This window comes from Aphelocoma coerulescens, chromosome 3, assembly GCF_041296385.1.
Source record: "Aphelocoma coerulescens isolate FSJ_1873_10779 chromosome 3, UR_Acoe_1.0, whole genome shotgun sequence".
NCBI classification, from domain to species: domain Eukaryota; kingdom Metazoa; phylum Chordata; class Aves; order Passeriformes; family Corvidae; genus Aphelocoma; species Aphelocoma coerulescens.
Window position 1 is genome coordinate 22,818,886 of NC_091016.1, and position 27,649 is coordinate 22,846,534.

At 45.7% G+C, this 27,649-nt stretch overlaps 1 protein-coding gene and 1 long non-coding RNA gene across 2 annotated transcripts in view; one reads left to right on the forward strand and one right to left on the reverse strand.

Moving 5' to 3' along the window:
• Positions 1-26,881, reverse strand: LOC138107786 (uncharacterized). Its single transcript, XR_011149702.1, has 3 exons — positions 26,806-26,881; positions 25,853-25,937; positions 1-270 (listed from the first exon to the last, which is right to left on the reverse strand). It is a non-coding gene; the product is annotated as an uncharacterized lncRNA (long non-coding RNA).
• The window catches only part of CST7 (cystatin F), a 12,263-nt gene continuing 11,274 nt past the window's right edge, over positions 26,661-27,649 (forward strand). The window contains exon 1 of the mRNA XM_069009461.1: positions 26,661-26,968. Within this exon, the coding sequence (XP_068865562.1) occupies positions 26,893-26,968 (76 nt within the window). The 5' untranslated portion in view covers positions 26,661-26,892. The remainder of the gene's footprint in view (positions 26,969-27,649) is intronic.

Below are 27,649 nucleotides of genomic sequence, written 5' to 3' on the forward strand. Positions count from 1 at the left end.
AGGAGAAAGCAGGCTCCAGAAACCTACCTTAATCCAGAGCAGGAGACATGAAAACTTTCCTTTATTTTACCAGATAAATCATTCCTGCAAATCATAACAGCAGCCAGCTGGCAATGTAGGCACGCAGGAAAAAGTGAGTGGGGAGCTCGAAGTACTCAACAGGTCCCTTGGCAGAGAACTGGACCCAGGACTAGACAGCCTCCCGCTGCCTCCTTCTGGAAGGTGTGTAGAAAGGAGCCATTTGTCCTTTACCTCCATTCATTCAGCTTTCTGGAAACAAGAAACAAACAGTCAAAAAAACACAAACCCAAACCTCTGCAGATTGTGCTGTTATGGGGCCTGACACATTAATAAGGCAGGAAAACAATTTCTGCTCTAAAAAAAATGGAGTATATTTGCCTCACACCCACATAACAACCCACATACCTGAAGCAAACCAGCTCCAGAAAGTCATTCCCTCTATGCAGAGTTTAGCAACCCCAGCCACCTCTCCAGAACTGCAATCCCCCGCTGTCCTGGTCTCCAGACTTCCTGAATTTCCATTCTCCTCAGGCTTCTTAGATTACTTGCTCTAAAATTAATCTGAAGTGAATTACTCCTTGAAATGAACTTTTTTGGGAAAGTTAAATGTCAGCCTTTTCTAGTATCCACTTCAGCACAGATTTTAGAAGGAATTATTGGCTCCCAGTGCTGAAGTAAAAAGCTAATAATGCTCATTAGGTTATCCACTGCCATGTTTGAGGGATTGTCCCAGTGAGGAAACCCTGGCACGTTGCCCAGGTGTTCTAGAGATCCATGTCCAAGGTGCATTTTGATCCTGATAGCTGGACACAAGCCATCCTCTGGCTGCCATACAAGCAGAAACCAAGTGTGAAATCCAAGGAAGGCTTTTCAGTGCCCTCACACTCTCCTTGAGCTGGGTGACCAATGCACAAGAAGACTTAACCATCCACACTCGCAGCTTTACTAAGGAGATCCACAGATCTGTTTCGTAATTTTGCAGCTTTTTTGCAAAAAGATGGTTTACCCCTTGCACAGAGGATAAGAGGAATCATTCATGGATCTTTCTGCTCCTCACTTGCTCAAAAAGCCCAGGGCCAGTCACTCACGAATTTGTGTTCTGCAAAGTCATGTCTACAATTACAAACCAACCCTACTTTATCTGTGACACACCAAGTTCAGTGGTGCCCAGCTTGACAGAAAGCTCAACTTGTGCCCTTCAAGACACAGGAACTTGCACTTTTACCCTGTGACCAATCCCTACCCTCTGATTGACCCCACTGAATGGGGGACAGATAGAAACTCCCTCTGAGCCTCCCAACACTGCTGCTATAAACCATCCCTCTCTGTACCATAACAGTGATTCCATGATTAGCAAAGGAACCTGGGATGTATTCTGGTCCAGGACATTTCAACAACAGAAGTAAGGGCACAGGAATTATAGCCAGCTGCTGCTTGTTTGCGATCCCTGAACATCCCGAGCCCTTTCTGCATTCCTGTGCTAAACCATGCACTGCTGCAAAACACAAGGAGCCAGAAAACCTTTTTTGCTGTGCTGCCTGCTCTTCCCAAATGATACCAAGGGTAAGCCTTCAAACACTGCCTGCCAATCCAGCCCAGGATACAGCAGTGCTAGAGGTGTCTTCTTAACTCACTCCTCCATGAAAGCAAGGTGCTGTCCCAAGCATGAGGCTAAGACAGAAAGGTCTCTCCACTCATCTTGCCCAAAATCCTGTTGCTTTGCTTACTCACTGGGAAGAGCACAGCCCACTTGCCTGACATAATGGAATTATGTCCAAAGACTGACAAAGCTGCAGGAGATGGGCTTTCAGCACAAGCTCAGAGACACAATTTGTCCTGTCACGATCAGAAGCTGCACTGCCACAGCTCTCACCTGCACCACTGACACCATGCAAAATCCAATCAGCCTTGGCAGGAAGCTGACTGCAACAGGCACAGGGATTCATCCTCAGAAGGGGGATGAGTGAAGAAGTCCTGAGAACCCATTTGGCAGCTGAAAGGTACCTAATGAGTGTCTGGTGCCACCATGACGAAGGTAGGTTGGACTGCCTTGTTTAACCCTGTGTACCAGGTTCATGGCTCATTCAGCTGATGGACCAAAGTTCGCTCCATGCAGAAGCTGCAGTGGCTCCCAACAGTTGTGGGGTATGGGATAGAAAGGGTATATGGGTAGAAAACAACCCCATTCCTATCCCACACCTACACCTCCCTAGAATACTGGAGCCACTGCTAAGGGACCAGGAAAGCAACATCTCAAAGAAACTGCTGTCTGTCACTGTGGGATGGTAGGAAGAATGTAATTCCACAGCTCCCACCAACTCCTGCGCCCTGTGCTGTCCCCTGAGCTGGACTTGCCCAAATGGCCAGAAAAAATTAGGTCATTCATCTTCTCCACCACTTGAATATATGGAAAAGGAGATAACTCTCAGACCCAAAAGCAATAGAGGTTACCAGTGCAACAAGTCCTGCAGGAGAAGAGAGAGCAATGCTAGATGATTGCTGAAGGAGCAGAATTAGCAAAGTACTGAAGGTCTTAAAGCAAGAGGCTTGGAAGGGAAAACAGCCTAGCACAACCTCTATGAGGCACACTTGGCAGCAACAGACTGGTGGGGAGTAATTTTGGGAGGTTTTGTCCATGCTTTTCTGAAACCAGTCTTGCTCATGCCAACATCTTTGCTTTGAGGGCTGCGGTTCTGCCCTTTCACACTCATGTATACCCCACTCCCAGCTAAGCTCTGGACAGCCTCCAGGAGATGGGTTGCTTGGCTTTGCTTGTGGTATCTCATATTTACAGCCAGTTCTTTTCAGCATCTCTTCCTACACCAAACCTTCACCTTCTGCTCCAGACCCGTAAATGTGTCTCAACAGAAAAATTCAGCCATGGCAGCCTGTTCTCCAGCATCCCTATGCTGCTCTTCACCTCTCTTTAAAAGGCTTTTTGTACTGTACAAGTGAAGTTTGAAAAAAGGAGCTTTCCCAACAGAACCTTTTCATCCAAGCTTTCTTGGTGAAACACAAAGCATACCTCATGTTCCTGGGTGTGAACATGAAAATTGCTGCACTAGGTTTTAAGTCTTTTCAACAGAGCGGGTTTTCCAGCATGGACTGTATAATGAACATTAGTACAAAAGCAGGTATACTAAAAAGTTGTCTTCAATGTCTTTGTGTCAAAAAAAATCTGCAATTTTTCCACTTTTCCCACCCCAAGGTGCATTTCAGGCACCTTCTAAATTTGCTTTTTGTGGTGTAGTCTTCTTTGGAGGCCTGTGGTCACTGGAAGAAAGCGCAGTGTAAGGTAATTTTCTTACAGCTTTGATGACATACTATGCAGCCAAATACTGAGCTGCAGAAGAGAATAACAGAATAAAAATCAATGCATTAATTGAACCCCACATAAAATTCAGTTGTTGAGTGTTCTGTACAGGAACATAAAAGTAAATGAAACAGACTCAGTGGGGAAAAGATATTTGCTCCTCTCACAAAAATATATACCTTAGATTCACAAAGAAAAGTTCTCTTCACAGTTCAGAGATCACCAAGGTTAGCCCTAAGCACTGAGAACACAACTCAAGTTTTCTCTGTTCCCAGGGCACACGCTCTTGGAACAGTTCTATCTGGTGGTTAACACGTGAAGCAGCCTTGTACATTTTTCTCAGGGCACCATCACAAGTACAGAAAGAATGCTTTGGAGTGATACAGACTGCAACTGAAATAAGGAAAGAACAGACTTTGGTAAGCTGCCAAGTGGCATCACTGTCACACTGATCTTTAGAACATTTGTTTCCAGCTGTACCACAACTGTAACCCCATCACCTTTCATTCCAAGTCTTGGCTTTCAAGGACAGTCACCCATCAAAGTAACCAACACAACATGGTGATGGAGGAAGAAAGATTAAGCTACAAAGAGATGCTAGACAAGCATATTTTCCTGGGATATTTTTCTGGGAGCTGAGGCTGCTCAGCTCAATACAATTTGACCCAGTAAGACCATGATCTGCAGTTCATAAACCATGCAAATGAGTTTCACAGCCTTGCTCATCCATTCCAAATCTGCCTCTTGTGCCACATTGGCTCCTAGTCTGTCCTTGTCCCTTTGACCTCACACAAACACAGCTTTGTGTCAGGCACCACGGAAATGGGCCCCTTCTTACCCCAACACAGCAAAGCAGCCCCTCCCTGGGCACCATGGGTGGCCATCGCTTCAAACTTTTTATTGTAGATAAACCATTCTGTACCTGTCACAGGCAAACAGGAGAACAGAAGTTCAGGGGGAAAAAAATTAGTCTTCAGTGAGCAACAATTTGAATTAGCTAAATATTGTGATAGACAATGTGCATATACACAAAGCGTTTTGTGTGTATTCAAGCATCAGCTGTTGAAAAACAGCAAAGTTTTATTTTCCACACAGAAGGAAGAACAGATAAACTTCTGCAGTTTGTTAAGTACCTCCATTATAGCATGAAAACAGCACAGCAAGTGTGAGTGTTTGTTTAAAGCAGCTTAACTGCAACGCAACACCCAAATCTTCTTAGTTGATAATGGAAATGGTTTGGGTATGATTATCCATTTTAAACATATTTATGTCATACTTCAGAGAAAAGCAAAACTAATGTTAGACCAAAAGAGTATTTCAGTGTACAATTATCTTGACTCTTGGAGCAAAGAACATTCCTATTAAGTTTACCACCTGGGGTTTAAGTTTCATGTTTTCTTCACAATTTTATTTTTTAAACAAGGTACCTCACAGGTATTGGGGGCTGCACCAAAAAGATCTTATAGCTCTTAGCTGTAATGCTCAGTAGCTGTTTTTCTTACAGTAACCCACCAAGCCTGATTCTCTGGAGGTTCACAAGTGATGTATACAAGAACCATATGGAAGTTTTGGGGGTTTTTGGTCTGATTAGCCTGCTAGTCCCATTGCCATATTTCTCTCAGTTTAATTCACATCACTCCTGTTTCAAACATTTCCCAATGGCCAGTGGGAAGGGAGTAGAATTTAAAAAATGACTGACCAATCTCATGACAGCAACAGCCACACAGAGAAGTTGTAATTTTCCTACACTCTGGAGCCTGCAATTTCCCCTCCTCATTTTCACAAGCTTCCCAAGCCTTTGTTGACATCCTTACAGTGATCCAATGCTCTCTGTGAGCAGATGGCATCAAGCTCGGAAATCTTACACTTGTACTGTTACATCAAGCCCTGTCTGACCCAAAGCTATTCCCAGTGATATCATTGGCTTTCCTGGAATAAGCAGAAACACATCTTCAGAGATTTTAGGCTCTTGTATAGCCTGTAGTGTTGTTTAGGCAAGAACGAGGAAATGCATAAGCCAGATTTTCTTGGATGTTGTTGACAGGGTATACCTCAACATCTTATTTCCGAGAGAAAACAGTTTATCTGCTAATTCCAAGCCTACTGTTCAATTCCTCTGCCCTGAGAGTACAAGTTGCCTTTCTCCTCTCATTATTGCCAGAAGGATACATTTTTCCTGTCCTCTACTTCCTTCCCAAGTTCTGTCCTCTCTGCAAAACACAGAGAACATCATGATCTGCTCCATCCATAGGCCCCACACTTTCTTCCAGCCTGGCCCTTGGATAGCAGCCTTCATACAATCAGGCATCACTGTGTAGGAAAGAATTTCATGTCTCCTTCAGCTGCTGAGTGTGAAAAGTATTCCCAGGACATGTCAGGAACAACAAGGTACATGTTTGCACATGGAAGAAAACTGTTCTGATCATGACCCAGCACAGCAGAGATATCTCTAAAACAAGCTCAACTGGAAGCTGAATTACTTCAGCACACCCCAGCCAGGAATGAGCCTGTAGATATATCAGGGAAGTCCCTTCTTTGTTACCACAGCTTTGGATGGGACTGCAACTTTCCCCATCAAACACCAGCTCAGGTTGTGCATTTGCCTACATTTTTCCACAGAAGTCATCAAATGCTATGACTTTTAGTCCAGGCAGAAGAAAACTACTGCAGTCCACTGGCTTACCAGTGAAGCAGCTACAACCACACTTTGTTGGACCTGATGAGCTCTGACTGAAGTTTTGCGTGCCAGATAAACGCCTGGGCCTGGGCTTTTATTGGCTGCACTGAAAAGGAAGGGATGAGACAGTGGTGAAACTCCATACAGAGGGACCTAGGAGGAGGAAGAAACTCTGCATTGCAGGGGTAACATTTCAGTCTTCCTTCTGCTCCATGTTTCCTGTGCCCCTGAACTCCTGAATAAGAAAAGCTTTTCCTCTCTGCCACCCAAGTTTGCACTTTGTGACACAGAATCAAAAACTGGGCTGCGCCGCTCTAGCAGAAGGTGCAAACTGATGCAGCATTTTGCAAAGAAGAGCAGATAGAAGGAATCCAGAAATTCTGCTGGGGACAGTGTGTGTGTGCTTAGCACTGGTGGCAATGCAGCAGAGTCCAGCAGCAGCTGCCCCAACACAGGCTGAACTCCTCTGGGAGGCTGGAGCAGGGGAAGGGGTCTTCCTGCCCGAAGGAAGTTGTTGGAGAAGTGCAGGAGGAGATGGGAAGTCGGCACAGCATCAGATGTTATAGAAAAGAGAACAGGATCTTCTCCGGGACTCTGAACACTCAATGACACAGCAGGAAGAAAATTCAGAGCCTGTACTCAGTGGGTTGGGGAAAAAAGACTCCCATGATGGAAAAGGCTGTAAGTGGATGACTTCAGGCACCAGGAGGAAGGTTGCTGCTCCACTTTCAGATCAGCAGCTACAGAATAGATTTAGTGCCATGATGTCAGATGAGGGGCCAAAGTTGTTTTCTGAGCAGCGTTGGAGGCAACTGAGCCTAAATCATAGGGTGGCACGAGAAGAGAGAGTGAAGGGAGTGCTGAGTAACAGCAGTGGGTGTCTCCTGCTGGGCAGAAAGCTCTCACATATTCTTCTTTTAAATGGATGTGTCTCTGAAGTGCTTGAGCACTAATTCATGCAGCATGGGGAACAAACAGGAGGAATTAGGAGTCTGTGTGCATTCCAGGGTTATGAACTCATTTGGATCATTGTCACATGCTGCCTACAGGCCCATGTGCCTTGAGGGCTTTGATGGATGGATACAGTTCTTCAGGCAGAACTAGCCAGAAGAGCAAGGATGATTAACAGTTGGATACAGGGATCTTAAAGGTCTTTTCCAAACAGAACAATTCTATAATTTCACAATAGGAGATTCCTTTAATATGAGAGCGAAGAGGAATGTACAAAGCTTTATCTTCAGGTGGATGATGAGTCAGCTGAGAGCTATAGGGTCATGCCCTGAGCACCCATGGTTTACACTGCTTTGGGACTTGGGACAGTCTTCAGAGATGCACATTTGTCTAGAACAAAGGCCCTAAGCAGAAAACAAAGCTTCACCCCAAATACAGCAAATGTGAGTTTTAATCTCCTTTTCTCCCCTTGTTCATAGGATTTTTCACTTATTTGACTCCTCTCTGCTCAGAAAGGGAGAAAATTAAAGCTGAAAGGGAGGACTCCAGGGGACTCATTAACTATCCAAGCCTAGGCACAGAGTTCTGCAAATGATAGACAGTAGATGTTAAATTACTCTCAGCATGTTCCTACACAATTCGAAGGTGAGGCAGAGCATGTCACCCTTAACAACCATACCATGTTCAAACAATACTGTCCATTAATTACACAAATCACACACAGGCCTACAATTTTACAAAGGCTTTCAGAGGTCATTTTTTGGTGGGATTTTCTGAGATCTCTCTGAATGTCTCTTTTACCTACCAGATGTCATCGTGTGGCTAATGGGCCATAAGAGTTATTTGAAGGTTGTTCTTTGCTGCTTTAGGCTTCTCTTTTACGTGTAGAGTGTGTACATTGTGCAGGAAGCACATTACAGTAAAGCTAACTCTCCTCATCTAGAATGAAGCAGAGGAGTCAGCTAACAAATCCAGAGATGTTCAAGTAAATATCTTCAAATTAATGTCCTTTGGACAAAATAGGCCAAATAGCCCAATACAGACAAATGGTAGAAATTTCGCACACTTTGGCAGGGAATCTGCCCTTGAAGAAATGAATCAAGATGGACAGATGGCCTTTGAATCCATGAGAGGCAGGGAAGGGGAGCTAATCAGAGGTATTTGGCACACAAATGTCTACAACATTCACTACCCTGAGGGAAGATAGGCTTGTACATCTGTACCTTCAGGTTCAACAGGTCCTACCTTAAAGTGCCAGAGGCTGGAAAGGACTTTCAAAGAGGAATAACTCTGTGCACCTTATTTCTTCTGGACACTTTCTTGTCAGAAAGACAAGACCTGGTCCACAAGAACTCCCTTTTTCCCTTTTTAACAAAGACAGTCCGATAGAACCTGAATGAGAAGGACAGAGCACATCCAGTGAGAGCAACCACAAACAGTAGTCATCACTGAACACTTCTGTGCTGATGAGAAAGGTTCAAGGTCAAGCAGGGAAAATGAGGTCAGTATCAGCAGGTACAGGACCAGGCATCAGCCTACATAAAGCACAGCACAGAAAAGACCAAGGGAAAGAGTCTGAGCTTAAGGCACCTTTAGGACAAAGATTTTTCCCAATACCATGATCCCAGGTTACAACTGCATTCTATGGGAGCCACTCCTGAGAACAGCTATGGTCCCAGGACAGGGGGCAGAGTGTGCAGAGCCCATTTTATTTGCTCAGGTCCTGGCAGCACCAGAAGAAAAAGAAAGTAATGATTTGGATGGTGTTTCCTATTGAACAGGTAGGAGTCAGAATGACTTAGCAGAGCTTAAGAGTGAACCCAGATCTCCTGAATCCTTATTCTGTGTCTGGCCCAGGAACTCTGCCATGACACTCAGTCACCTTATACCTATTAGAAAAAAAAAAAAAAAGGTTCTTAAGAGAAGTTCAGGGAAAAGATTCATTTGTCTTGTCCCACCTCTTCCCAGATGGATGAAGTTATCCTTCTTCAAATAGGGAAAATGATACTTTGAGAGTGCTTTGATGTTCCTTTCATTAATAATGGAGTGGAAAAAAAAGATGTGTGAGAACTGCAGGGAGAGAAGTCTGCAGGGCTGAAAGGACTAATTGGAGACAGATGGTCAAATACAGGATCTTAGAAGCATGAAGATCAGCTAAGAACATCTGAAAATCACTTGAAATTCTGAAAGAGGAAAATCACATATTTTAATTCTGTGAATCCAGCTGCAGTCTTCAGTAACAGAACCCAGTGTAGCTCAGTAAACATGAATGTGGTCACAACTGACACAAGAGCACAGACTTTACGCTGACCTACCTGTAGAGGTTCTCAGCAAGAAACCTGTGAGAGATTCAGCTCCTGTTGTTATTCACAGCTTCATCCCACCATTGCCATCTTTGACTGTGTGTTTATAATATCTGCCTTAACCTTCCTTCACTTTTCCTCTCATGAACTCTGCTATCCCTGCCTATGACCACCACCCCCACTGCCTGATTCAAAGGGTCTGCCTGACATATACACGTCTGCTCATTGGAGAAGGAGTGACAGCAGGCCAGTGTTGACTCCCCATCCAACAAGCACATGAAGCATTCCCCAAGTGGGTTGAGACTTGACTTCATAGGCAGTGTGTGTGTAGGCTTTGACAGACCCAGTCAGTGACCCCATATCCTCCTTGTCGCCCTTTTGGTCTCAAGAACAAGCAGAAGTGCTGGATTGAGGCAACCCCATGGTCTGGGACAGATGACATGGATGGGACAGATGACTTATGCTTCCAGAGAAAGGTCTGATCTGCCCTCTCATCAGCCAGCCATGTTGCTGCTCCACACAGACAACACCTGTGCGGGAATGACATTGAACAGCTTCCTACAAGGGATCCCAACACGAACGATCTTCACTTGCACTCAGTCTCTGAGCCACTGCAGGGGAGGGCTGCAAGTGTTCCAGCAGGCAATGTGGGAGGCATGGGGATGCCCATGTCCCCAGTGTGATGCCCAGATGCAGGGGAGCAGCCTCTCCACCAGCTCTGCCTCCCTGGCAATTGCCCGACATGCCCCTGTCAGCAGGAACCCCAGGGAGCTCAGACCTTCACTGGTGCAAACAGCACTGATCTTTCATGCTGCAAATGGGGCCATCAATCTCTGGCTAATGCAGCTTGTTAAAACAGCAGCCATCACTTTGATGAAGCAGCACTGTGAGAATGTCGTTTCCTGGCTGCCACTTATAGGGAGATAAGCCCAGAGATCTCAGATAACTAAGATGTTACAGGAAATTTAAAACGCAGTGGACAAACCTCACCTCACTATCTCTGTCCTCTCCCAAGGGTTTTTTTCCTCTTCCTTATATTCCTTTGGATGTTTTCTACATATGCTATAGTCACTCCTTCTTTCTCCCATGTTTAGTACAGGGGACTTTTACTCCATCTACTCAGAAACAGCATCTGTTATGTTCCTAAGTCAAATTCATCCCAGTGGAATTGTAAGTCTTTGTGGCACATAAAACACACTGTGTGAAGTCCCAAATATGAGAAAGACTGCTTCAGGGAAATAGTACCACAGCACAGGCAAGGGTAAGTCAGAGCAAAAGATATTTGGACACAGAGATAGAGCTGCTCTTTCTTTATAGGGGCATTGTGCCTGCCTGTTCGATGCTAATGCCTCTCCCATCCAACATTTCTCTCCCCTATCTCTCCATCTTCAGTGCTTCCCTTTTGTTTGAGACTCCCTGCTATCAGGTTTCCAATACTGTGAATTTCTTCTCAAACACTGGTTCTTTTTGAAGCTGCTGATGTGACACAGCTCTAAACTTTTTCCTTTTGGGGTGGGGGTTAATCATTGAAATTCAGATCTTTGCTATTAAAATCCATCAGACAACAAATGAATCAAGGTAATGAGACAAGACTGTCACTTTGTGGGAAATCAATGTCATGGTGTTTTAGAAGCAAACTCCACTTTACAGTCACATTACAAGAATGAATCTATCTAGGCCGCTCATTTCACTGTTGATTCTGAGACATGCTCCATCAAACACCAGCTATGCGGCTCGTGCAGAATATGAATACGAGCACACATCTTATGTTTGGAAGATATGGTACTAGACTGAACTCCCCCAGACTTTTGGATGAAGGCTTCCTATTTTCCATAGTTTACCAGTCCCATTCAAGGTTTTCAGTAGAAATTAGTGGTCAGTGTTCAATGTGGTTACACAGGTCAGTACTGTTATCTTGTCCCATAACTACAGCAAGATGCTGAATCCCTCTTGGAAATGCCTGTCCTGCAGAAACCTGCAATTCTTGTAAGAAATCCCTCAGGAAAGCCATTATGGTACCCTAAAACAGTCCCCTGGTGAGGAACACTGTTTTCCAAAGCTCATTCTAGGAAGCATCCTGTGAGCAGAAGTGTGATCCCGTGGGCTTGAAGACCCAAGGGATTTTTCCTCACCAGCCTCTTTGCCATGTTTCCAGCTCCTGGGTGTCTCCACACAGCAAAGCCTGTATCTCAGAGATACAGATGCACACAAACACAGAACAACATGAACAAAGAACAGTGCCTTCACTGGCCCCCACACAACCACCAGCAGCACTCACATGAACAAAATCAGCAGCCCCACCTAATTGCAATCTACCTTGGTAGCACAGAGTTCCTTCCTCCTTTGCTACAGAAGCAAGCACAAAGATCCTTTAGAAGTCCAGAACAGAGGGGCAGGTCTTCTTTTGGGTTTATTGTTGTTGCTGTAGTTGCTTTGCTTGTTTTGTTTTTCCAAGCCAAATACTCATTAAGAGATCTCCTTTGTCTCAGGGTGTGTTTTTTGCAAGTCACCTTTAAAGTGAAGACTTTAGAGGTGGGTGTCTGCTCTTTACCCACCTGGAAGCCTGCAGCCAGGCTCATCAGATGGGCTGCAAAAAACCCCACAAAAGCTGTGCTGATGATTAGCCATGGGGACTCCTGTTATGGGGGTCTAGCAGCTTGGGTCAGGAATGGTAACAGTGCCAAGCATGGGGCTGCCCATTCCCTGCAGGGAATCTGCAACAAGGGAATCTGGGTCTTCAGGCTCTGACAGTTTAGCAGCTCTTGGAAAAGATCCTGCTGATTTGTTTGGCTGTGAACTGCAGTCATCAGCCCAAAGATGACAAAACATTCAGAAGGACTGGAGGGCAGTTCTTGTACATCAACTGATTGATTTCGTGTAAGCACTGAGAAATACAGCTACCCCTCTGCACTGAGATTTTGGACCCATGCTTTGAATTAATCTCTTTGGAGAATGCACAGAATCATTAAAAAAACCAGACTCAAACCCCATTGCAAGAGTTCAGTATCATTGCAGGAAAAGCAAGGATCCATTGCAGGATCAGGACCTCTCTGCACAGCAAGATGAGCTATTTCAGGGAGTAGATCCAGAGCAGAGTGGTGACCATCTGTGTCACAGTTTGAGGACCCAGAGACAGAACATCCTCTCTGTTCCAGCAAATTTCTCTCAATGCCAACAGTCTGAAGTCCAGCCCAACCCCGTGCACCTTCTTAACTCTGAATGATGCAGGTTATTTTCCTAGCACACATTCACAGGCTTCACACTTCCTGCACAAGGGACTTTGCACCACAGATGAATTTAAATCAGCCTGCCGTGGCCAATGAGTCACATTAAACACTGCTGTCCCCCTGGATTTCCCTGCTGTCAGCCTACCGGCTGACGTGGGAGCCTCTTTGGGCCAGATGCTGATGTTTTTATTCACAGCCATTTCCTCACCCCACGGCTTGCTACAGGCACAGTGTGATCCCCCCCTTCTGCACCTGCACTTGCCATGGCATCTGAGTTGCTTGCAGACTCAGAATTGAAACCTCGGTGCAGGAAAGTCCCCAGAAATATGGGTGAAACCCCACAGGGGCTCATTACAAGCAAAGCACCATTCTCCTGTCAGGTAAACATAGCAGGATTTGCCCCGCTGTGTGAAACAGCGTGTCCCCGTGCTGGATCTGCCCGTGCCTCGCTTGCCGGCGCTGTGTCGGCGTGCCCTCTGTCGTCAGAAGCTGCCGGTTTGTCACCTACCCACGCAGAGCCACCGAGCTGCTCACGGCAGCAATTCCTGCTTTCCCGATGCTGCTGTTCCTGCAGCCGCTTGCAGCCCAGTGCTCTGGCGAAGCAGTGCTCCTTTCCTGGCTGCCCAAACAGAGCAGCACGCACTGATGAACCTCCAGGAGTTTCCCTAAATTTGATTAGTGGAGAGCAGTGACCCAGAGCTGCTTGCTGAGCTGAAGGTCTGCATCCCTCTCCCTCACAGGCTACTCTGTTTGCAGTGTCTCCATGCTCATCTCTGGAAAACCCCTGTCCGTCCTCTTCCATGCTCCTCTGAGGTGTGGTCTGCATGCAGCCCAGCATGTGTTTTACCTCAGGAATGTTCAAATTAATAGCTCTGTGTCACTTACGCCTCACCAGCCTGACTTCCAAATTCAAAGTGAAAGCGGGAGGTGCTTAAGACGTGAGTCAGGAGGCTGTTTTCCTCTTCCATGCTCTTTCCAGGGAGAGAAAGGCAGGCGCCTTTCAAGAACAAGCCACAGGGAAGGTATGACTAAGGAGGCACCTCCGCTCTCCCTTCTATCGGGCTGCTCAGGGCAAGACTTTACAAATAAGCACCAGAACAAGTCTGGGTTTAGCATTTTATCACCAGGAACATCTCTGGGGTTATGGCCCCATTTTGTTCCAGGAAATAAGTGTCTTTTCAGACCTACTGTACTAATGAGATAGAGTTGTATGAGAACCCATTTTCGCAGCCAGTGGAAACGGCACTTTACCCTTGTTATAAAGCTCATTTATGGCCCAAGTGAGCTGGAAGAGAGTTTATATTCTCCTCTCTTGATGAAGCACTCTTCTTGAAAAGCTGGGTTCACTGCTTATGAGCAGCATAGGACTTAAATATGACTTCCTCACATTTCACACTTTCTAGCTTCCTGAACCCTACAGGAATCTTTCTTGTCTGCAGCAGACACCACACACAGAACACAGTGCATGGACAGACACACACAGTCCCACAGCTAGTGCTGTCCCCATGCTTTGGCTTGGGACAAGTGACAGTCCCAGACAGCCCAGCACGTGGAACTTGCAAGATCCTGCGTGTCCCTCTGCAGGAAGCCCTGCAGGGGAACAGAGAGATGGGGGCTGGCGGGGACATGATTTGCAAATAAACGCCTCCCTGAATTTCAGTGACCCAAATATGTACCTAACCACTGGCATTTTACCAGGCATTGTATAATTAGTGAGGGAAAATAACTTTAGGTCTATTACCATGAAAATGGGAAGGGACTTTACTGTCTGGTAATTAAAATCTCATCCCTTTTGGTAGCATACGGAATCAAGAAACAGGCTTTTTTGCTTAGGGTATAGAACCAAATTGCACTAGCAGTAACTGTGTTTTATCTCTTGGTAATGCTCTAACTTTATAAAAGGCAGCAGAGTAATCAAAAGCCAGCACAGACTCATATCAAATATTTCAAAGATGCTAATATTTATTGACCTTCTTTTGTGTCTCTCTTTTTTTTTTTTTTCTAAGATGTTTTACTTATTTTAATGATCTGATGGTAAAATGGAGATGAAAATGTAAACAAAAATTACCCAGAGTTTCTCTTGAAGTTTGCTCAATGTGGCTACCAAAAAGATCTGTGTGTACCACGTGCATGTGGGTCAGAGTGAGTTTGGGGGGTTCATTATTCCCAACGTGGATAGATCAATATATGAAAAAGAAAACTGCAAAAGGGAAGGGAAAATTACAACAGTGTTCCCAGAGCTGTGCTCAGTTTGAATCAGGAAACCACACCAGTAATATCCTATTTCAAAGGCCCTAACACCATGCAACAACTCCCGCAGCGTTGAACGAGAAGGGCAAGGTCTGGCTGGGTTGGCCCCACTGTTTGTCAACGAGGCTGAAACAGCCCCTGCACTTGGCCTTCCAGGATCCAAATGTCGTTCCATCTGTGCTTTTCAAGGCATGGAGTGCTGCCATTTAGTTCTGAGCCCACCAACATAACAAGGACACGGAGCAAGTCTGGAGGAGGCCCAGAGATGTCCAGAGGAGTGGAACATCTCTCCTGTGAAGACAGGCTGAGAGAACTGGCATTGTTCCGCCTGGAGAAGAGAAGGCTCCAGGAAGACCTTCTAGCAGCCTTCCAGTACTGAAAGGGGGCCTGCAAAAGATCTGAAGCACTTTTGACAAGGTGCATGTAGTGACAGGACCAGGAGGAATAGCTTTAAATGAGAATAAAGTAGATTTAGATAAAATGTTGGGAAGAAATTCTTTACTGTGAGGGTGGTGAGACACTGGCACATGTTGCCAGAGCAGCTGGGATGTCCCATCCCTGGAAGTGTCAAGGCCAGGCTGGATGGGGCTTGGAGCAACCTGGACTAGTGTAATATGTCCTGCCCATGCCAGAGGGGTTAGAACTAGTTGACCTTTAATGTCCCTTCCAACCCATTCTATGATTCCACAATTCCATGATAACAACAGTTCTTTGCAACCACCTAATTTAAACCTTCTCAAATGCATTTTTACTTTCATTAAGCAAAGCTTTTCACACTGATGGAAGGAGTCCAGAGCTTGCATTCATAAAGCTAAGTTATTGCTACCAATAAAAATAAATAGATGGCAATTACTAAGGAATTACATTTAGACCAAAACCGACTGAATTTATTACCCCTCTGAATATGTGCAGCATAATATGCAGCAAAACAGAACTTTAAGGAAAAGGGGTGGGCAAAGAAACTTCTCTTTCTCTTTAATGATGCAGCCAAGAGGCAGCCAAGCTCATACAATATCTGAAACCTGAAGCTGTAAGTGAAGAGGGCCTCTAGGTACAGCACTTGTGCAGATAACAGCAAGTGGTTCAGCAAAGGGTATAATGCAAAAAGAGCCAAGACAACTCTGCATTAAATGACAACACCAGGATGGGAGAAATCCTATTAGAGAGATGCCTTCTGTTAAACTTTATCCTCTACAACCAAAAGGTTTTAATCCAAATCCATTGATGCTCCTTCCACTGATGCACCCAAGCTCTGGCTACCAAGCCTTGCTTCAGGTCAGAGCCCTTTGCTTTGCCTGTGGAGTGTAATTCATGTGAAACACACTTGAAAAGTGGACAAGATTATCAAGCCCAAAAGTACCTCCAAGGTTATATATGTGCCTCCACTTCAGGAGGCAAAAATCAAGTTCCCTGTGTAAAAGCATGACTGTAGCTTTTATCAGCTTTTCTGCCTGTGGGCACTGTGCTGTAATGGGAATGTGAGGCAAGCAGAGGATGATCCCACACAGTACAGCCCAGACCATTCCCAGATTAATAATGCCAGCTTCCAACACACATTCTTTTAATACAATATTGCTAAAATAGAAACTACTTTTTTTAAAAGACCATCTAAAATCTGGGAAATTTTAAATGATAGTTCCCACAAGTTATGTCTGACTGTACTCTCAGAAAACTGCATCTAACTACTGTGGAAATATGAGGTACATTTTTCTCTAAAATGATAATAGTTTCCTGGTTAGGAAGTGGCACTGCAATAGCTTACAAAAGATGTTCTGAAACACATAATATGTTCCATATTATGTCCTTGGAAAATGAAGAACTGTCCAAAACCAAAATTTGCACAGATTGTCTTACATATGCTGACAGTCTCAAGAGTAGTGATCCTTGCTCCCACCCCACTCACCCAGTGATGCAGCCCTGGGGGAGAGTGGTGTGCAGGGCTTTGGTTTATTTGTGAAATGCCAGCTTTCTCACCTCCTTAGTTCTGTCCATCCTTTCGCTTCCAGATATATTCAGCCAGAGATGGCCTCTGTCCTAGAAGCATCACTGAGGAGATGCAGCACTTGCCACACACACAGAGACTGATTGCTTAGTCCCCCTGTATCTAATAGCCCTGCATGAAGTCCCAGAATTCTCTTGCCATTGTGCTGGCAGGCTGTTAAAGACCTCTCCCTTTAATTTAAAGGCTCACATTGATGGAGAACTCAGTCCCTTGGCAATCAGGCTGATTGCTCTCTCTCTTGAAAATCTACATTGTATTTCTATGTTGATTCTCACTGACTTCAATTTCAATGTTACTGGGTATTACATCCTTTCCTATTAAGAAGTCCTCTAACACCCCTTCTCCCTGGCCAGTCATTTCATCAGGTTCTTTGTGACACACTAAATAGGCTGGCAGCCTTATTTAGGCACCACAATACAATGGGTCCCAGTCCTGACCCTGCTCCTCCTGCTCTGGAGTTCTTTAATTTCAGGATAATGTCTGGCTCCCATTTGTCAAAGACTAGAGCAAAAAGGGACATCACCACTGTTGCAATGGGAACAGAGTGGGATGGCCAGGAAGTCCCCCACTAGCCTTCTTGTGAAGATTCCAGGCTTTTCTGTTTTTTTTTTTTTGTTTGTTTGCTTGTTCGGGCTGGGTTTTTTTAAGAGAGAGAGAGACTCAGGTGTGTTGTGAACACGGATCTATTTAGCTGATACAGAGGCAGGTGAGAACTCTGGTTTCCATGAGGGCAACCTGCGAATGCTGCTGTAGGTGCTTGTGTAGTCCAGAACTCTCCCTCTAATCCCCAGGGAAGAACTACACTCCTCATCTTGCCACAGACAGGAAGAGTGCATTTGGGATCATCACTATTATTCTTCTGCCACTGATATCCTGGGACCTCTTTCTGATGTCATGTATGAAGCCAAAGTCTTGAAGAAAGGCTTCCTTCAGGAAGCTCTGGAACTGGAAAGGTAGGACAGCTTCTTCATATACCTGATGGAAAGCCTGTATTTGGCTCACGCTGCCTAAATGCCAGCTTAACCCGCTCTCCCCAAAAGTGCCTCTATTTGTTCCTGAACTGATCAGCTTGAGGCTCTGTTCCCAGAACTCCCCATCATGCTGTGCTGCAGTGGGGTTTGGGGCCAGGGACTGCAGCAGCAGGATCAGGTACGAACCAGCTTGCTAAGAACACCGTGTCCCCTTGTTACAATCTGCAGTGGTACAGCAGTCTCCAGATTTCTTTCCCTGTGGGCTTATCTGCATTCACTTTATCCACATTCAAACTCTCTGACTTTCCAAAAACTGTCAGAATGACCTGTTGACCAAAGTATGCTCCAATTCTTCCTCCAGCAGTGACATCTTCTCTGCCCCATGGAACCAACCTCTGACTTCTCTAAATCAGCACGTTCCCTCATTCCAACTCACAGCTTCATTCAGATTCTCTCAGGGTTATTTTGCAGCTGGGCTTTGTGCAGTCTGACCCTCTGTGTGCAAAACTCCCTGAATGCAAAACCATCCCTGCTCCTGCTGCAGCAGCACAGCACACACCCTGCTTGCTGAAGGACCAAAACACTTCAAAAGAGGGTGAGCTGGAGAGAGTCCCTGACTGACTTCATATGAGGAGAAAGAGCAGGCAGGAGGCATGGGCATGGGAAACATTCATCCTTCATGCTCAGAGCCCTGGTGCAGGCATTCTCCCAGACACAGCTGGTCCTGGCTTGGTTTCCCAGCTGAGTATGGAGAAAGATCTTTCCTCCTAATTTTTCCAGTGGTCAGATCACACGGACAGTACTTGCTGTTTGTCAGAGCATGGATTACTGGACTCCAGGGTCAGGCTGATCCCAGTGCCCAGTCAGTTCCCCTTTTCCAGGGACACTCTACACCCACCAGGTTTATAATTCTTCCTAACTGGAGCCAGTGTTTGCCCAGTCTCTCTCTTTCTCTGTGTCCCTTTTTTCCTTCTTTGGCCCTTGCTGGTGGCAGTGACCTGCAGCACCCCCTTCCCTGACTCAAGAGGGCAGGCTGTCATTACTCCAGCTGAAATGGGGAAGGCTTGGCTTCACTGGTTCTGGATGAGCTGAGTCAGAGGTAGGTGTTACTGCCACCCCCCAGCACACCTTTACAGCCCCTGACACAGTCACACACACATTTATAGATGGCCTAGATACTGCCTGGCGGAAGGTTTTCATGCCTAATCCAATGTCAGTACAACCAGCAGTGGTTGTTGATGTGTCCATACCTTCTGCAACTGCTAATAACAGATCCCAGGCCTTTGGACAGATCTGCTTGTGACAGGGCTGCCACACAAGGCATCCCAGCAGTTTGACAGCTGGCTACTCACTTCCTAAAAGCTCCTCATTAGTAGATGGTGTTTATGCACAACAAAATGAAACAAGTCCAAATCAAAGGAAAAGATGGTTTTTTCATACATACATGCAAGAGCCTACCATGAACTCACCTTCAGAACTCTTTTGCTTATCCCATTTAAACTGATCTACAGATGACAGAAAATGAAAAAGAATCAAATAGGACCTGAGCTATGAGTTACAGGCCCTGTAAATCAAGAGAAAGCCCTCTTTTTTACTGACTCTGGCTTTCTTGCAGGTCTGCAGAGTTCAGCAGTGTGGTCCCAGAGCTGGGATAGAGTTGGGCAGGCACATCAAGCTATTGGATGTGATTTACCATTTGACATTAATTCCATCTAAGGGAAGCGCTAAGATGGAAACTGCATTTACATCAGCTGGAGTTCATGTTCAGCTCAGCTCTGAGTGCTTTTCTGAAAGATACAGTTCCCATTCCACACCTGGGAGGCCAGAGGAGGAAAATTAACTCCTTTGCTTTGGAATAAATCCCAAAAATGTCACACCTTCTGTGCCAATCTCTGCCTCCTCCAAGGTCCTGCCCAAGATCTCCTGGCCACTTTCATCAACCTCAGGAGGAATGCCTTTCCACAGTGCACAGGACACACAGTGTCCTGGAATCTCAGCCCAGCTCAGAGCAGAGGTGTAGCTTACAGGCTCTGAGTTCATCTCAATTCCACCTTTTACTTAGTACCCTGCTGGTTTACATAGAAGTACATATTCCCACAGGAAAGAAAAGATAAATGTTCCCAGCTCTTCAGTGACACAGCAGCCTCCCTAAGTTTTCATACAAATGGTTCTTTGGCTTTCTGGATGATGCCTTCATACAACTAAGCAGGCCTAGACAAGAGGGTGTGTGTCCCAAGTTATTTGGTGGGAGTGGAAGTGTCCCAAGGCTGCCATTCCCCTCTCCCCTGACTCATTAGTGTGCTCGTGTGATGATGCTGGGCTACTCAGCGAGAAGGAGGAGAAGAGCAACCTCCCTGAGTGTCCAGGGAATTTTTCTCACACCCCAGTGTTCATTTTAAGTTCTCCCAGCTCCTTCCATCTCACACAGAAAATCTGCAGGGCCTCAGTCTCACTTAACCCCGCTGCATTACTCATCCTGGTGATGGGTCTCCCCAGGCAGCTTGTGACAAAGCAACTTTATTCTGTGGAGGAAAGCTCTTTCTGACTGAGAGAGCTGCTCACTGATCTCTGCTCAAACTCTAAACCCACTGTCTCAGAGAGGTCAGCAGTCTGAAGAATCAGAAATCAATGGGAAGACCTGATCACTGTGGCTGTTTGGGAGGTTGGACAGGGTCAGCTTCAAGGCGGTCTGTTCCCCTCCTGCATCTCTGCTCCAATTGCCAGTGATAACTCCTTAGTTTTCAGCTTTCACCCTCAGGCACAGCCCAAAAAAGTCAATTTGAAGGACTGCAGGGCAATGCCACTGACACACAGCTTCCCACTCTACCGGTCTTACACAGGACGTACATCTTTGAGCCAGAGCAAGAACTCAGGTCATGGGCCCAGGGGGAAGTGTTGGAATTTGGCTGCACCTAGGGCACATACTGCAAAATGAGGAACCTAAATGTGCTGGAAAACCAAGACAGCCCCGGAGGGAGATCAAAGTTAACACACAGCTTGACCCTTTTCCATACCCTGCACACAGCATGTGTTACAACAGCTCCCCTGACGCACTGCAGCAGCCCTGTTTAATGGCAGCACAATCCAAAGCACTCTGACTTGCTCTGCCTGAGTATTTCTCATGGAAAACAGAAGAATAAAATAAATCTAAGGTACCTGAAAGAGCTCATTTCACAGCAATATATTTTGACATTGCAAAAAAAAAAATCTTCTGCAAAAAATTCCCGAGCAGTGTCTCTAGCGTGGCTAAATTAATTCTGCCAGTCTACAACAGCCAGCTGCACTTGCTCCTTCCAAGAAAAGTGCAGAAATCTCACAGGACCTCGAGACAAGGTGAAAAGGCATCCCATTGTTCCCTGACCACCACTGCACAGCTCACACAGTGCTCTGAAGCAGGGAGGCTTAGTGGCATTTCTGGGTCCTTTTATAAAACTTAAGCACAGCTCTTCCATCCTTGGTAACTACTTGGTTTTCTTCATAGCCACTGACAAAGCAGGGGCTGTTCATAAGTGCCCTCTCAGGCAGAGCTGTTTTTGAGAAGTCCCTTTTTTCTGCAGACAAGGGCTTTGAAGCTTTCACTTTGTGCCTATGATCAAAAACTTCCTCAGCCTTACAGCAGGAGTGGAAGGACAGGGATTCCAATCGCTGAGAAACAGCCATTATTGCAGTCACGGAAAAATCATTAAGCCCTGATTGATTCTTCACTTTTTTCTCTATAGAACCACATTTTTCAGCGATGGATTTCAGCAGATAACAATTATGTGGCTGTTCAGCCTCTGCCCAAACTACAGGGAGAAGCAGAATGGCTGGGAATGGAGGAGGGATTTCATTTGCTACCCTCAGCGTGGGCACCACATGTGCCTAAAGTAGTCAAGCACAAAGTTCTGCTTGATTTAAATTATATTTAGGACCTGACTTTCTGCTCTCTATGGGACACCATTCTTCAACACCATCCTCATAGCCCAGGGAGCATTTTGCACATGCTGGTGTTGCCACACATGTATGAAAGCACATCTCAGCCTTCCTTCAGCTGGTGGCTGTTCCTTGTGGATGTGAAGAGCCAGGGAAGAGCTGGCGGTGCTGGTGAAAGGGAACACAGCCCAGCAGAAGCAGACTGGGGCTTTCAGATCCAAGTCTCACCAGCAGTGAATTGCTGGGTACCTGCCAGGCAGAGGAGCTCCATCGAGTTGTGGAAGGGATTTTCAAACACAGCTAGAGAGCACAGATTTGTCTCCCCTCACACTGGGAGACCTGCAGCATGCACTGCATTGCAGGCAGAGGTCTGCACTGCTGTGCCAGTGTCTCACTGTGTCTTGCACTTGCTTTTTCATGGCTTGTGTTAGGACTGATCCTGAATACTGAAAACACAGCGTTCATCTGACCTTGACTGCTGCCAGCTTGAGGCGATCTCTCACTGCTACCCCTACTTTGGCCACCTGGATGGGTTTTTAGCAGCTCTAACCCTCTGCAGCTTCCCTAAGGGTCACTTTCCAATGTGATAAGACCCATTTAATGAGGTTGGTCTCCAAAGAGGACCCCAGCCAGCTTGCTGAACCAATATTTCCAGGCACCTGGGCTTTTCAGTTGGAGAGGGAAGGGTTGGGAGGTTTGTCCGTGTCAAAATTAATAAAACAGCCACAAGGTAAAACATGGAGGGGTCTTCACACACATCACAGCACCCTGCAGTGCAATCCATAAGCCATCTCTGCACAGCAGCTGACAGTGCTGCTGGCAGATAAACTAAATAATGACACTGTTGTGCCCCCTACCCCTGCCTCAGCCAAGTTATTTCTTCTTCACGTCTCTCCTCTAGAAATATATGGTAACCAGATTATCCTCAGGTCTTCCAGACTGCTTTCATATTGGATGGAAATTCAGAAGTTATTGCAGGGAGGATAAAAAAAAAAAAAGCAGCTGCAACTACATGAGCCTCAATCCCCTTGAAACGTCAGTTCCTTATGCAGTGGAGGCACAGGGGAGTGTGAGTGAGCTACAGAGCACCTGGCAGGAAAGGCAAGTAGACAAATTCTCTGGTTAGAGGTCAACCCACCAATTTCTCCCATGCATTGTTTCTGAGTACATAGACACATATTCCCAAGTGTGGCCACCACTGCTGACTGAATGCTCCTTCCCCTTGTACCTCACCAAACTTCTTCAGCCACGCCCCTGCTCAGAAGGGTAGCAAGTACCCTGTGGCTTGTCCAGGTGGTCTTCCGCTTACAGAAGCTGGGCTGGCGAGGTCTTCCTGCTGTAAGAAGGTAGAGGAGCAGCTGAGTCCTCAACTGAATTCTTTATCCTGGTTCTTCTTCCTTGAACTATCCTTTCTCTGCACCTCAACATATTTTGCCCTTGCAAAGTGCAGATCTCCAGTATGGAAGAAGACATCAAATCCAGCTCTTTCACCTTTAAGGCTGTTGCCACTCTACCAAAATAACACATATTCTCATGTACTTGTCTACCAAAAGCTGATTTGTGGTGATTTCCTTATTCCAGCTGAGTACCAGAAAAGAATCCTCTTGCTCAGAACCTTCATTAAAACAACACCAACTAAATTTGCTGCCCTGGAGATCTGATGAAAGCCTGGAAGATGTTAAAAAGATTTAAAGGGGAAAAAACCCAACTACTGACAGTGGTAAATGTGTCTTAATTAAAACCTTGGAATGTACAATTCAAACACACTCCAGCCATCCTCCATCTCCCTTCAAAAGTTAATGAGATTAGTTTTTCTTACAGTCCCCCATGGATCCATGAAGTACAAAAAGGAAGTCAGAACTGAAAATTAAATATTGTGGGTGCAGGGCTAGATGCTGATTGCATTTACAGGAGTATAATTCCAACAGGATCCTTTGCAGATCCTGGTGGAATTGTTCCAGGAAGCATGGTAGCAACTGCTTGGTTGTGCTGCAGGGACAAAGGTCTGGCCCTAAACAACTGAGGCAAAAAGTGATGATGAAGAAGTCCACCTCATGTTCCAAATGAAAATCAAATATCAGGTACGGTGGCTTCTGCTTCTTCAGTCCAAAGGAGGATATAATTACATCCTTGAATTATGAATAAGAGAAGTTTGGTTGGGTTTTTTTATTTTAATCTGAAGAGTCCCCAGAGTTGCACTGTTGCCAAAGCCTCTTGTAACTCAGGCCAATAGTGAGAGAGAGAACACAACAACCCTGCAAATTCCCTTGCAGAAAACAGAGCAGACTTGGTATCCCAAGACTTGCAACAAACATCTCCTACTCAGACCAAAAAAACCCAAACACAAGGGTTCTTCATGTGTGCAAGTCTTCAGGATCTATATAATCCATCTTAATGCAGAAAGATCACAAGTTTGGTTTAGAGTGGGTCAGGGCTAGCTGTTTGCTTAAAGCAACTGCTCTGTTTACCCTGGGATAATCTGTGAGTCTTTCTGTGCCCACTTACTCTCATCCTCTCCCTGTTCAGCATGCCTGCTCACACACTGGGAAATTCAGTGAGTGAAATCTACTCCGCAGAGTACCTCACATGCCCTGTGCTGGTGTGGATGAGATCTACACATGCTTTCCAGGGAAAGGGGATGAAATTCCTATCAGTGACCCTCAGGGAGCTTCAGTGATAAGAGTATCTGACTCATTTGCTGAGGTTGGATGTCACACAAAACATCACGCTGCTCTACCTCTGCAGATGGATTTGGGGCACAGAGCAGTATCCCAGGATGTGGCCCCTGCTTGGAATGAGACCTCGCAAAGGGACAACACTCACAGCCTCCAGCCATGGGTTTATACCACAGCAAAAAAATTTCCCAAGGGAAAATAACAGGTATATGTACATTGTGGGCTTAGAGGAGTTTGGTATTATTTGTCTGTTATTGGGGGGAGGGGTTTGGGGTTTTTTTTGTGGGATTTTTGGTGTCATGTTCTTTGTGGTTTTTTACATTATACCACTTAGCACTATTAACACTACTGCTCATTAGTGAGCACTCTGTTAATTCCTAGGAGAAAAGAACTGGAGAAACTTCCTCAACAAAATCATAAAAGGAGCACTAGAAAAAGGAAAAGTTGATATGGAAGAGCTGTAAATGATCAATTTTTATGGAAAGAAGGGGCAAGGGAAGAAGACAGGAAAAAATATGTCCTCTGAAGACACACACTGCTTTTTTGAAATCACTGTCTGGCTTTATTGTAGAATCCCAGAATGGTTTGGGATGAAAGAGACTTTAAAGGTCACCCAGTTCTGACCCCCCTGCCATGGGCAGGGACACTTTCTACCAGAACAGGTTGCTCAAAGCCCCATCCAACCTGACCTTGAACACTTCCAGGGATGGTACATTCACAATGTCCCTGGCCAACCTGTGCCAGTGCCTCGCCACCCCCACAATAAAGAATTGCTTCCTAATAGCTAATCTTAACCTGCCTTCTGTCAGCTTAAAGCCATTTCCTGTGGTTCTGTCACTACATGCCCCTTGTCAAAAATCCCTCTCCCAGCTCTCTTTTAGGCCCCCTTTATATAGTTGAAGGCTGCTATAGGGTACTTTAAACATTTTGCCAAAGTTCTCTGATTTTCTAAAGATACCAGTAAAGGGTTTTTTTTTTGTTGTTTTGACCTCCTGAGAATATCTTGTTTGTATTTCTCCCCTTTGTCCAACTCAGTACATGAACAACCCTAAACCCTTTTAAGTAGCTCATCAAGTGAGTTTTGGGGCCTTACAGGGTCCCAGCCACCTCTTTCTTGCATGTTAGAGGACCTGACTATAGGCTCAGAAAGACTCTATGCAGAGCCTGTCAATGAGGTAGAAACTGTAGAGAATAGCACTTCAGGAGAAAGGGGGGAGCTGAAGATACCTGATTGAGTCTCCACCTGTGTCCCAGCCACAGGACAGGCTACCATGTGAGCTCAAAAAAGAAATAAAGGGAGGGAGAGTAAGTAAAACCCCCTCAGTATAGTCCTTCTCATTCTGCCCCAATGCTTTCCACAGGCTTAAGAGTCTGATTCAGCAGCCTATGCAAGGACTGATGATAAATGTGATGCACTATAGTTGCCCCATTCTTTCTCTGTGGGACATTTCAAAAGAGGGTTTATCTAAACTCCTCCTACGAAAAACATTAAGAATATTTTCCTCCAGCCCTTGATACACCACCCACAGTGCCCTGCATTGGGACTTTACCTGAGGCAGTAAGATGTCTTTGTTCAAAAAGGAGCACGATTTGTTGCTGGGGCAAGTGAAGGGCAGCCATCACCTTCTTGCTCACCTGAAACAAATGCACACAGTGAGGTCCACTCCTATGAGCCCTTCTGTGAGACAATGCTTCATCTCCCAGTCTCCTGAATCTGTCAGCTGGTTATTTCAGCTGCACCACAAGGTCTGGCAACTAAGCCCTTTCCGTAGTCTTTCAAGCTTCTCAGCATGGGCCAGCACTGCCTAGAGAGGATCTCTCTGGAAACCAAGGACCGACACTGGGGAATCCAAAAAGAGCAGAAAAGCTCTGCAAGCCACAGAGAGACAAAATACCCCTCTCCCCCTGTTTCTCTTCTTTCTGGATAGCACCTAGAAAAAAACTCATCTTCTCTAATGCAGCCCTTTCCTGTTGTCATAACACCTTTCATAAATGTACGGTGTGATGTTCTCCCTACTGGCTTTGTTCCACACAGCCTCCTTGGGTAGGTACCCCTAAAACTTCCCTGTCTGCCTCACCCAAACCCTACATCTCCACATGAGGGGAAGCAAGACACTGGATCCATCATCTCTGTCAGGTCTCCACACACAGATGCATGTATGCAAGTCAAGAGCCACATCCCCAGGGCTCATTGCCCATCTCTTAGGTATGAAGTTTCCCCATGATCCTTAAAGCACATGACTGTTACTCTCCTCACCCCCACACCCTTTTCCAGTGTTGCATCACACGTATCTGTCCATGCTTCTGCACAATCCTTGAGGGTCAAAGAAAAAGTCCCTGTCTCATGCAAGGCTGGTGCTGCTATCACCAAGCCACAGCTTTGTGGCTCGGCTTCGAGGTATGTGGTCGTCAGCAGGAGACAAAGTCTGCATCAGAGCTGTGATGATTCAGGAGGTTTTAGGGTGGTTTTTTTCCTACCCCACCAGCCAATAAGAGCACTCACAGAGGCACTTCTTCTCCAGCTTCCTCCAGGAAGCAGGGCAGTTACTCCTCTGTCAGGCTGTCAGGCTCCTCTTCTGACGTGGTGAAGATGGCAGTGAACTTTGCCTGCAGCTTCACTGCACTTTGCTGTTTGGCACTCTGGAGCTTCACCGGGACTTCAGGTGGTAAGGATGGAAAATAATTGCTGTTTTCCTTGTGGTTTGGGTTCTGTGAGTGCTACTATGTAATGCTCTGGTAAATAACAGCCTTTCTCCGACGGCTGCCCACGCTGGCTCAGCACCGCAGGGTTCAGGCTGCAGCTGAAAACCTGACTGCTCTGAAGACTTTCTCCTCATGTAGTGAACCATGCTATCCAAAGATATCATTTAGGGGTTTTAAAGTGAATTTATGGTTTTAACTCATTTGTCAGTGTTTAAACTCTGCATGACCTTGATTATTAAATCTAAAGACTGCGGGTAACAATCTGACTGCTAAGTACAGATGGACACTTGAGTGCCGATTAGCTGACTTTTAATGAAGCATTACCCTGTTTCATTTCTTCCTTTGCTGAGCAAAGGAACTCTCTTGATTGCAGCTGGCCTTAAATCTTTAGAATGGGAGCTGCAGACAGGAGTGTTTTTCTCTGAAGGTTTTGGTTCTATTTCAGTATTACTCTGGTTCCCATACACAGAAAGAACTCAGGGATGGTGTTTGGTTAGCCAGTAGCTTTTTGTTTCTGCTGTGGTTTCCTTTGGGGGCTGCAGAGGCATGCAGGAACTCTGCCACATCTTAAATGTAAAGTTAAAGCCTAGCCTTGCTGGAGGGAGGAAGTTTTGAAAGGAGGGAGTAATGGGGAGGAGGTTTCC